This window comes from Pocillopora damicornis, chromosome 2, assembly GCF_964200805.1.
Source record: "Pocillopora damicornis chromosome 2, jaPocDami1.2, whole genome shotgun sequence".
Taxonomy (NCBI): Eukaryota; Metazoa; Cnidaria; class Anthozoa; order Scleractinia; family Pocilloporidae; genus Pocillopora; species Pocillopora damicornis.
Genome location: NC_142671.1, coordinates 26279723 through 26292399, shown reverse-complemented (window position 1 = coordinate 26292399; position 12677 = coordinate 26279723). Strand labels below are relative to the sequence as shown.

Below are 12677 nucleotides of genomic sequence, written 5' to 3'. Positions count from 1 at the left end.
CCAGACTTCTCCCTCTTCCCCTAGACTGCTAGATTATGTGGATCCGCTTTTTACTCAAGTTCCTTTTCTTTTCTCAAACGTGAAGATCTTACTCCAAGGGATTTCAATTGCTATACTCTCCCTCTCTCCCTCTTCAAAATTAGAGTCGCGGTTTCTTAAATCCTAGAGACCCCCACCCCCCCCCCCCCCATCCCTTTCCACATTCCCGCCAAACTGTGCAATTAACACATTTGCGTTACACTCAAGTATGGTTTATCTTCAAGATAAGATAATGATAAAACCTTTAAAAAAGGAATTACACAAATGCTCGAGGCATAGCCAGAATCGTTAACTATTAATATCATTGATGATTAAAGGTTCAATTTTTTATTTCCTATTTTTTTACGCTTTACTAAACAGGAACCGAAAAGGAGACTGTAACAGACTCAGGCTTTTCAACCCATCTGTAATGTATTGTTAGAAGGAAATAATATGTCGAGAGGCTGGCTGGCTGAACTTGGTGGCATTTAATTACTTTTACCTCATTTGTATTCCCTACAGTAGTGACAGTAACTTTAAGCTTGTGTTATAGTTCTCTTCTATTGCCTTAGTTATGGATTTGGCGCTTGTAAAAGGATTGTCGGTATCGGAGACCGATTACCTTATGATAAATTGTTTTGCTCAAAATAGACAGATTTGAGCATTTTTCATTTAAAATTTCGCGCCGTGAAAAAAAGTAGTTATGCTATTTTTCATACTGATACTCTCTGTTCTTTTGGATATTTTTCTAATATTGAAATACGACGAAATGCATTTTTTTAGTCACATTTTACATAATAAAGAGTTTCAGTAACATGTTTGGTTGCTGCATGATTGTGTTAATAACATATCAAAATGTTGCTTTTGTGGAAGAACGGTTCCTTACTGAGTTGCATACGGTCTAAACAAACCAGCAGACATGAGGCATTTTAAATTGCTGATAGGTCAAGCATAAATATTACAACCATGTAACTGCGTTCTCGAGCAACCGAGATCTCAAAGTTTATGATATTGTATATTTTCTAAAAAAAGGAGTAACTGTTATGAATATATTCTTCAAAAAGAAATATGAGGCTTACCGGTCAATACTTCTTGTAATATCACGAGTAGCAAAATATTCACAAAAGGAGGGAATTGTCGCTAAACAAGGAGAAAATTCTCAAGTCAAAGGAAAATAAAATTCGTGTCTTCGCCAGCTTCATGGGCAGTTTACGATAAAGTTTGCCACAGGTACGCAAAACCACTTTTCATTTGCAAAGCTTTGTTTTCGTGGCCTAAATTGAATCCGATATCAGTAACTTCTTGATAATCTATTAAATCTCTTTTGTATTAATGGTCACAATGATTTACATGGAAAGGGACTCGAATATTCTGGCCAGTTGACGTGCAAATGAAAGTGCCATGGGAACTATTTATAAACTGAATGATTACTGCAAAACTATTTTAAACGTTCATAAATACAATTATATATAATTCTAACATATAAAATATCCGCATTCCGTTTTAGAAACGCTCATTTTGTGATACACTTGCCACGTAGGCCTGTGAGATTTTATCAAAGAAAAAAGTAAGTAATCAACTGAGTTCCAATTGCCCGATCTTTCGGAGTTTCCTTCTTTCAGCTCGCAAATGCATTAGTTAATCAAACGTTGTCTATTTTTAACAACCTATGATGTGTTATTTCATAATATCAACTGATATGCACGCATCTGAACCGCGGGAACTTAATAATAATGCACAACTGACCTGAAAATGATAGTAATGACGAAAAACAAGATACATTTAATTGCGATCGGCCACCTTTTGTGTCTTGGCCGGTAAACTAAGGTGATTTTTCAGCAGAACTGTTATAATAATATTTTGTTTTAATGCCATGCACCGGTACGAAACAGAATTATAATTTACAGAATTCATTATAAGTGAACGATATTCTTTTCAGAATGTCCGTCGAGAGACGATTAGGTCCTTCATTAAAATAAACCTGTTAAGCAACAGTGGAACAATAAATGTTCAGTGAAATACAAAACTGACAAATTGTTAGTCATATTCAGCATCAACTAGTAAGTTTTTATTGCAAAAAATGCATTCTTTTTGGCTAATTTATCTTAATATTTTGGGCACTGAGACAAAGGCGCAATACCGTACCACGAAGTACTTACTCGTAGACAAACTTAGATTGGTAAACCAGAAAAAAATTATTGGATGAGAGTACAGCGAAAACGATCCCTGAGGGAGAAATGCCATCCTGTTTAGGCATTGCAGAAATTTAAGCGACATAGCTTCAGCAACACCAAACAAATGAAAAATAGGGTGAATGAATAAATTTTTGATATAAATGATAAGTACGGGGCGATGTCGTAAAAACAAGAGCCAAACTGATTTAACAAAGCAAGACCCAACTTGTTTTGTAGCTTTCTTTAGAAAAGTGTTAATCCTCTTTACTAGATCGAATTGAAGCTCGGCATACCAAACTAATTGACGAATAAAGTAGTCAGCTACTAAGACTTAATCGTTTCCGTTCTTTTTATCCTTGTTTCCTGAGTATTGTTACTTAAAGTTACACAGGGAACAGAAGATGGGATCTAAACAACAAAAAATTTTCGCCTTAATTAAATAAATCCTTCAAACATAGGTATTAGTAGACTATTATTGGTTTATCATCGAATTAATTTTATTACTTTATCCATTTAACTCTGAATAAACAATCTGAGTAACTTTATTCTATACGCATATTATTCGCATTATATATCATCCTAGTAAATTATATACGATACTGCCTTTTCTTGTACAATTCTTCTTACTATTAACATTTCATTTAACAGTGGCAACTACATAAGTATGTTTATATGAAACTCACTAAGCCATGATTAATTTGAGGGATCTTTTCATGCACAATCATATTATCATAGTTCAGAGTTTTTGAATAGCAAAGCCATCTCTAAAGAGATTAAAATATTCTTACAGTTAAAAAAATTCAATTATAATGTGCGCGAACGGAGAAAACACTGAAACAACACAAGGGCAACTTGCTCTTCAATAATGTGGCACTTTGTCACAATAGTATTCAGCATTTAAATGTTACCGTAGATTTAACGCGTACACTTTTTAAACCTGTGAAAATTAGCACTATTACTACTAAGTTATTCAATATTAAATGTTTGCTTCAAACTGGCGTTATACGCGAGAAAAAGACAGAGAGACAGAAAGTATCTACAATATACTCAGGTCCTGTCTCACAGCTAGATGATGGTAACTTCGAGATCCGGCGACAAGTCTTGATCAACTGTTTGCGTATTGTCCATTCTGACTCGCCCAATGTTCACAATTTCCATGGACATGGAAAATTCTTGAATTCGTTTGTCTGTGTAGCGATGAATGTTTGCTCCAGAGGTCATGAGCAGAGCTGCACACTTGAGATCCTTTCTCTTCAACGCATAATGTAAAGCAGGCCATCCTTTGTCGTCCTCCAAATTCAAATCCGCTCCATTTTTCACCAGCAGCTGAACTGCTTTGTAGTCTCCTTCTTGAGCCATTTGATGCAAAATCGTCTTACCACCTTTCATGACGAAATTGATGTTTGCCCCAAGTCTGAGTAATAGTTCGGCGCAATCATAGTTTCCGATTTCGAAGGCTAAGCAAAGAGCAGTTCTTCCCTGCAAGTCCACCATCTCGGTTGATACACCGCTGTTCACGAGGAACTTAGCGAGATTGGCAAATCCATTTTGAACGGCTCGATGAAGAATAGTCATTCCTTCTTCGTCAGGAATAACTGCTGATGCTTGTAGAGTTTCCTTATCGAGACGTTTGTTCAGTTCGATGTACTCGAGCTCGTGATTGTTCTGATCCGAAATGAGTAGAACGGAAGATTTGGCATGTTTTGATAGTGGTCGCGTTAAATCAAGACATTTACGCACATCATTGCCATATTGACCTTCCTCGTCATCTTCTTCCAAACAGCCGATACTAAAAGTTCCCGAGTCCCGGATATTACGGCTAGTAATCCTATTAGCACCCCCGACTACAGTGTCGGGCAATGAAGACCCTCGTTGACGATTTAAACGCTCTTTTAAGTTCGATCTCAATACCGGTATCGCACTTACAGCCTGTAAACCATACTCAAAATTTTGTCTTGTCGGAGACGTAGCTGGTGAACTAAATCTACGTGGTTTTTGAAAAGTTAAGTTTTGTGGTTTTTTCGAACCCTTATTTAAGGGAGTTTCTTGTCCATTTTCTCCTGAGGTCTCCAAACTAAACTTTTCTAGTTCATTTGTTGTTGTATGAAAATCAGAGAGAGACCCTTCACCGCTATCACTTGAAATGCTCCCATTCCTTGATTTCATCGTGGTCATGCCTGATTTAGCGAATCCTTTCCTTTTAAAAGTCTCTGAGAACTTCCTTAATGGCGAAGGAACTCGCCCGTTCTTAGACAAAGTTTGTGCAAATAAAGTTTGACCTCGTAAATCATTCGAAGATGAAGTTTTCAAAAGACGGTTTTGCAAAGCTGTGTACGATAGCGGTTGAGTAGTTTTACTGAGCTCAGGACCCTTATAGTCGTCCACAAAATCCGGCTTCATGATGGACACGCTAAATCTTATCCTTCATAAACCAGAGGGATGATCAAAAAATTGCCTTCAGTTATGCCGTTGCACAGTTTTTGTCGCATGGATTACGCTGAGTAATTGCTGTAGGACAATGCTGTTGGAATCTTGCTCCAAAAGCTTCAAAGCTGAAAGGATTAACACAGAACAGTTAGTTTTTTTCTCAAAGGCCTCTTGGGGACTAATTACTGGTGGAGTGTACATACACAAACCTACATCACAGCCAGATGTTCCACTGACTTTTCAAGAAACACTTTAAGGTCACCACCGGCTGCAAATGCAGAGTCATTGAATCTTGTTCACAATGTAACTGTGTCTGAGTTTATTGTCTGCTGAGCATTTGGTATGAAGAGTAAGCGATGATTAATTAACTCTTGATACTTTGTCATGTGGAGTGATGAGCAATCAAGCGGTCAGCTTATTAAACACCTACTGTTTCTAATTGTTGGGATCGCACAACAGAGTGCCGCTAACTGAATTTTACGCGACATTCCAGGAGCATTTAGCTATGACTAGCAGCCCGCGCATAAAGCAATTCGAAAAAAGGAAGTGAAGAGATTTCAGCCAATTCTAGAGACCTGAAACCAAAGAATTCCAGAGACAGGTGAAAGAAGGACTAATTTCTTTACGGAACGATGTTTGATTAGTTATGTAAGTCTAGACTCAGTCTTTTACCTGAGGCATTGAAATTAATAAATAAACATCAAATTGGAAAAAATAAACAAAGAATTGAATTGTACTCAACATCAATCAACTCGAATATTCCTTAATAGCATGGCATGCAGCCAATGATGACGCACGAGTTATCATGTAGGTGTTAAATTCAACCAAACCGCTAAAATTGTATGCTTGCTTGGTTTAGTACTTTTTTAATGGTAGAGGAACTCATAAACAGTCTAAACTCAGAAATGCTTAACTGTCCCCGTCTGTTCTTTGTTAAATAAAATTGTTGCAAGTTTTGCGAGTAAATCTTTTTGATAACTGCTCGAAACAGCAGCAATCCGATTGCCGTTGTTTCGAGCAGTTATTGATCACAATATCTGTAAAACTACTAAAGCCTTTGAATATGTCGCGGATGTCCCTTTACATTTTTTTATTAATATAAAGATTTCCGGTTGCGTTTTCTTGTATAGTTTTCGAGTATTTAAGAAGGGAGCGATCTGCGTCAAACTGGTCTCGACTTTACACGAAACCATGGCAAAACATAATCACAGTTAATGCTGCATAACACAAGTTATCCACTCAAGTTGAGGGAAATAAGTACAAAAATAGCAAAACACGACTAATTATCCGAATGGATACAAATTTAAACCTACACTGTTGTCGTTATCCATCAGTTTAACAATGTCATAGTCTACTAATCTTAATTTATACCTTCTTGGGCATTATCGAGCCCTCCTTTTTTATTATTCTACAAGGGATAATGATTTGCCGGTAAAGTTTTAGAGTCGCACTAGACAGGCGTCTTATTCCTTTGAACCTGATTCATCGGATGGCTCTCTTCATCAGAATGCACAATTTAAAAATTATAAAATGTCTGAAAGCATGCATCAGTTCATTTTGGGACTTCATAACTGTCTTAGTAACAGGTGTGTTACTTGTTGACTCATAATTACCCGTGAGGGTGTCTAATAGTGACACCGATACAGAAACTGCACCAACAAGAGAGACTATAAACTCTTGCGCTGATGCAATGCGTCATGATCTTGTAGCACTAGAAAGTGATGTTTTAAAACTAATTATTGTTCAAGAGATGAGACTCAACAAGACCCCGTAACATAGCTACGGGTAAACACATAGTTTGAAACATTTTAATCTTTTGGACCTTTGCTTTATTTAAGGCTATTAACCAAATTAGGTAAAACTAATTTCAGGCCATTAACGACCCTTTTCCTTTATTTCCTCACGTTTTCATAATGATTTATGAATCACCACGGGCTGATAGCCACAATCAGTTTCAGTAGGAATCAGGCTCTTTCAACGCGGGCGTTTTAGGCCAACGGAATGAGATCAAATCAGTCTGAACAGCAAAAAGAATTTCAATAATAATCGTGCTAAAACAAAGAAAAACTGTGAAATTTGTAGCCGAAAGACCATTGTTTAGTAATGACAATGGCACTGAGGTCTTCTATCCTAACAAAACAATCTGTAACTCTTGGTTTCCAAAATGATATTGCCACCTCATGGTGTTATGTGTTCTTGATGAATGAACCAGAAAACATAGAGCATTTAAATTGTATTGATGCACTGAATTTTCAGTCCAATATAAAGACAAATTAATGTTATCAATGGGGGATACCGCCGCCACATGCAAATATTCAAATGAGCAGTGCTGACTACAGCAGCACCATAAGGTGAGAGAAACACCAATTGTGCAAAACTCAAAATAACGGTACAAATGGCCAACATTCAAACCAATGAAAACGTTTGTAATAATCGTTCCACTGACAAAGGAGGTTTTTACTAATAACTGAATATCGATTAGTAAGCTCTTATTCAAGTGGCCTATATCTACTACCTACTTGTTGCTATGTGAAAATGCTAGTTCATGATAAATTTTGGTTTATATCAGCCATCTTAACATGTATCGCCGTTTGTGGTTATTTTTTCCGTTATTGACAATGCAATAAGTAACGAAACTGTTATCTAATATTCATATACTAGCATATACAAAAGCAAAACTAAACTCGAAACACCTTTTGCGTGGCTCAGTTTTATCAACGGCACCACTATTCTCAAAATGGTCCTAGTTACATATCAAGAGCTTTCTTATTTCTCAAATCTTACTGAAAACTAAGGCAACTGGCTTCAGATGAAACGAACGACTCCAATTTCCCCACAGTAAACATTGAATATTTCCGTGTAACAACATTTTAACCTAAGTTTTATCACGTTACTTTTATTGAGTCAATTTTTGTTTTAACTACTTTGAATAACACAGTGGCACTGGTGAAAAAAAAAATTGAAGGAGTTAAAACTTTTAAGCCAACTCTCATGCGGTAGTGATAAAATCAGCGAAATCTGCAGAATCCCTGGGTAATCATATGCTAGAGCGTGCTCTTGGGAACTTACGCAATTTTCTTCGCTGTAGACATCAGGGTGTGATGAATTGAGGTGCAAACAGCACATAAAAAGTGTTAAAGAAAAAATATAATATAAAACTTCTAAATCAAGTGAGTCACAACTGGAAACAAGAGTCCTGGTGCGGATTCCACAAAAGCACGCCATTTTCGTACCAGTTTGTACCAAGAGATTATAATATCCTATTTGTGCTCATAATTTTCGTAGAGCCTTTCGACAACTCCATCCAAAAGACGGCGGGTAAGAGGCAAAGACCGCCCTTTCGTCTGCTCTCTCGTCTGCCTAACCCTAACCCAGTAGTGAACTGGTTGTAGTTAGTTGAAACAGTAAATAACTTCAGCGAGCAAACGCGCATAAAGCGATATTTTCATCATACTGTCTTTGTTTGTGTGATCCTTTGGATCGTTCGCTAATCTTGTGATACAAGCTCCGATCTAATACTCAAGAGAGTGTTTTTACCCACCTTACAAAGTTATGATTTCGAGATTTATCCCAAGGAGAGAACACGTCAAGCAAATTTGAATCAAGTGACTTTGTGATCGTCAAAGCAGAACTTTAACCAAGTAACCCAATCAAGCAATGCTTCGTTTCTGATGGATATAGCTAATGCATTAAGCTTAAATAAAAGCTTTCTGAGCCAATCCACTAAGTACTCACGGTTGGTCGTTTTCCTTATGACGATATTGTTCCCCTGGCGTTTTCAAACGCTTTCAGCAAAGACTTTTGACGCAAACCTTGAGAGCACCTCCTTTATCGAGTTCACACTTTACTTACATACTTTTGTGAAGTATTAACTCGTTTAATGGTTTGTGTTTAGCATCTTATGCATTTTTATAGTTTCTCAGAGTCGTAGGTCCAAGGTTCTCTCTATGTCAAGGTTCGAGAACCATCTTGGGCAACCGCTTTACGAAATTAAATGTAAAAGTTTAGTTGGTTGAGCGTTTGTATTTGAGGGTAAGATAAAAGTTAGATGAAAGCTTTACCGGAACACTTGACCTTGCCCTGAGCATCCAGAAACTTTAAATCATAGTTTCTCGTTGTAATAGTTTTAGTTCTGAAAATTTTGTCACAAGTAGATGTGGTGAAAACAAGAGACAAAAAGCAAAAAAGTTTTGGACAAAGTTTGAAAAAGCGCCATTCAATTAAGATAACATTCGTTAGGTTTACAACTATAGAGTGGATTAGTTTTTTATCAAAATTAGCCTGACCTCTCAATCAGTTTGGCGACAGAAGAAGCGTTTGTTGACGTCATTTCCTGGTTGAGATGTGACTTGCAAGTATTCAATTCTTGAACTTCAACACTCCTAATGATGATCTCTTTCATTACCGAACATTTCGAAACCTTCCGAAACAATATCGAGTTCCAAAGTAACGGATATTCAAATTTCTTGAATTTCTGCTTATTTCTGTTTCTTGCTTATTTCTATTTCTTGCTGAGGGCTTATACCTTCTTTCGCTGCCTTTTAAGAGCTGGACACAAACGGCATTCTTTACTCAAACAAAAAGTGCTTTGCTTCATCCTTAGAAGCAACCTTCAGTAAACCATGCATTGCGACCCACCATGTTAGTAGCTTGCAAACAAGCCCTTACTAGAAACGATTTAAAACCAGCACTTCTTAGCCCGCGAGAAAGTTTGAGGTCTTAAGCAACGCTGGCCGGTGAGAGGTCTGAAAATGGTCTGGCGCTGATAAATGGTTAGTGCCAGATCCCTTGCAGAACTTTCGCCAGCTAGCCTGGCTCAAGGTCAAGGTAGCTTTGCTCGTGCTTCAGTGCTAATAACGATGAAGCAGCCAGGTTACTAAGTTTTTCTCAACATGGCGGTGTCCATAATCACCTTTTTTATCCATATGCTGACAGTTTTCGTGCAGAGAGATTTTTCTTTGAAACATCGAAACGCGATTAGCAAAAAGATCTTGTACATACTTTCTGTAGAGATAGGAATCATGTGGTCCTCGGAGCATACCTCTTTTTAAAATACAACTTTGATTTGCGCCTGAGAAGTAGCCTGTTTCTGGCCTCATATGATTCTAATCTTATTGCAAAGCAATTGAAAAGATGAAAACGAAACCAATATTACAATTTAACATGGAAAAAGCTCCTTTGAAAAAGGCTTTCTTTCCAAGAATTTGAATTGCAGAAAAAAATTAGCGATGTATATGAAATGGAGGGAAGTTCCTTTAACGATTAAGCCCAGTACAATAACGAACTGACAAAAACGTTGACGGCCGAATTATCACTGGTGGGCATATGTGTTGGCGGGTCATCATAGAATTATATCTCTTGTTAAGAGGTCAATGTAATTAGACAGTGAAAAACTTGTGCTTTCCTTTCCCCAAGTTTGTATTTTATTGGTATGTTGTGCTGATTTGTATCATTCCTCAAGGGTAACCGTACTCGGCTTACAACATGATAGATATGGGGGCCCCTTTTTCTTGGGACACTGATAAACAAAGCAAATAGGTGAGTGACAGAGAGACACTGTCAAATTAAAAGTACTTTTCCTAAAAAATGCATCATCTTTATAATTTGCTACACGGGTCAGTCGTGCTTTCTTGGAAACAAATTACGGTACTAACTTTTGAAAAAATTTCCTGAAAAGCGAAAAATTCAGTTCAGAAGCTGGTAAATACTGTGGTAGAAACAATTTACTTATATGAGGAAGTAAGGAAGCTTTCATATTTATTTTTCTTGGTTTCATTTCCTTTCAACCACAAGATTCTGTCATTGTTACAGTGTAATGGCATGCAGTGATATTGGTTCTGGGTTATGTCAATCGTTATGGATTTTTTCCCGTGTAATAGCTCTGTTCTAACATACCACCTTTTAGCAACAATATCCGTGAGTCTTCACGGCAGCGGTGTTAACATATTGTTGAGTCATCATTATTGTTTGCTGAAATTAACCACAACTTTAAAAGACGCCGTAAGAAATCATCTACTTATCTACTATAGGCATTTTGCAATCAGGATTTCGATTGAAATCGAAAGTCAACTTGAGCAATCAACTTGAGCAATCAACAGGCTACAAAGTAGGGTAATACGCAACATCCTGCTTTTATCTCAAATTTTATTTTAAAATATCTGTCTGTGTTCATACAAATATTGTTTTACACACTGAAACCTTTCATAGTGATTAAAGACAAATTTTAACGGAACAATGAATGATAGTTCCATAAGCTCTGACTTGTTTCGCAACAAAACGGGATAGAAAAAAAAGAGATAACCTCGCAATTTGATGATCACAGTGGCATGAAGTCACGCAGTCGTGTAAATTTATCGCGTTTGACACTACATAACTAGCAAATTACGTTCACGTTATTTAACTTTTTTGCTCAAACTGCGTTGAATTATGCACATTAAAATGCCATTTTGACTGTGGAGCATCGAAGTTCATGTACAAAATGCATTTTACACCGGTAATTATAGTTACTCGTGTAAGACCTGTGGTTTTATAAAGAATACGCTGTGTTACTAAATTGTCGCAAGCTTCGGCGAAGGATTATAAGATCGGTAAAGGACGATCAGCTGATTATATCAATGTTTATCAGTTCGCCCACTCCCAGCATTGCAATGAACCAATCAGTGTCACAAATTAACAAATTATCTGCTCATTTATAGGAATTCATTATAGAGATCACTTCCAGAAAGTTCATTATTATTAATCAACCCCTCCAACATCTAACATGTCTATTAGATTGCTTTTAAAATCTTAGTCATCGACCAAAGATTTTTGTGCGCTGAACAACAGGGAAATTGGGAGACAACTTTCAGGAGCTTTACGATTTAGATCATCCTCCCTGAATTCTTTCACTAACATGTTATTAATTAAACAGACTGTTTTTAATGTACTGTTGCTATGAATAAGATGATTTGTAAACCAATGCACACTGCTCTAAGGTAACGCCGCATCCGCAAAAGATAATTTTTGTATTACGAAAGACGATTAAATCGATCAGCAAACTGGAACCAATAACAGCACGTGCAAACGTCTGTGGAGTCATTGTCTTAAGAACTGAGATTACTGATTTGGCATTTTTTTTTTATTTTTTCTACTTTTTTTATCCGCAGTTGCCTAGTTAGTAATGTGTTTACAACATTGCACTTGAGATTGACGCGCTTACTCTCTTCAACTGATCTTAAAGCGCAGTTTAGCCTGCGATCAAGCTGTCCAGAGGCAGCTAAGGATTCCCACGTGCACCCCTCGAGAGAGTTTGCTCGCAAATGCGCATGCTGTATGGAGAATCTGAGAATCGAGCCTTAGAGAGATATTTTTGGTTCGTCATAAAAACTTTTTATACAACAGCTTTAAATAGACCGGCCATTCATTTTTGTCTCAATCGATACATGTCTAAAAACACTTTCAAAACCTTGCATCTTACATAGCTTTGCTAGATATTTGGAAATTGATTATTCATAATACAGAGTCGTCGAAATTTTGCATTTTCAATGCTAGATTTTCAGTTTTGGCTCGCATAAAAAAAAATTCAGCTGGGAAGCAATTCCAATTTTCTTCGAAATGTTAAGATAGAGTTGTTAAGTGCTGACATTGAAACAGTAAGACCAGTTTTGAAACAAAGCTCAGAATGAACGTCAACTATGGCGTCTACTTGCCGGCTTTGACTAGCTACGCCATCGGAAATAAGTTAATAAAATGAGCCGCCGCTCCTCTATGCATACTATATTAGGTAATCACATGATTTCGAGTGCAATTTGGAATAAATAAGCACGAGCAAATTTTTTCAAAGACTAACAAAACTGCACGACCCCGTGGGGCGAGCGCAATTTGTGGTCTTTGAAAAAATTTACAAGTGCTCATTTATCCCAAATTGCACGAGAAAAATCATGTGAAGCAAAGCGCGCACATCAAGTGCAAAAATAATTAATTCAAACCCTGTGAATATTGTGCGTTCGGTAAAAAACAATCGCATACGATCAAAACAACAATATACAATGATATTTTCACGTCTTTAAGGCGCAAAAA

At 37.0% G+C, this 12677-nt stretch overlaps 1 protein-coding gene across 4 annotated transcripts; it reads right to left on the bottom strand.

Annotated features, from left to right (window-relative positions):
• Positions 1-2530: 2530 nt before the first annotated feature.
• LOC113687033 (uncharacterized) lies at positions 2531-8501 on the bottom strand. Of its 4 annotated transcripts, none has more exons than XM_089198067.1 (2): positions 8355-8501; positions 2531-4744 (listed from the first exon to the last, which is right to left on the bottom strand). In XM_089198067.1, the coding sequence occupies exon 2, from the start codon at positions 4590-4592 to the stop codon at positions 3258-3260; it is 1335 nt and encodes a 444-aa protein (XP_089054193.1). In that variant the 5' UTR covers positions 4593-4744; positions 8355-8501; the 3' UTR covers positions 2531-3257. The 4 variants fall into 4 exon arrangements, with proteins under 4 accessions (XP_089054193.1, XP_027060533.2, XP_089054192.1 ...); XM_027204732.2 differs by having other exon boundaries at positions 8161-8373; XM_089198066.1 differs by lacking the exon at positions 8355-8501 and adding an exon at positions 4829-4934.
• Between the last annotated feature and the right edge of the window lie 4176 nt (positions 8502-12677).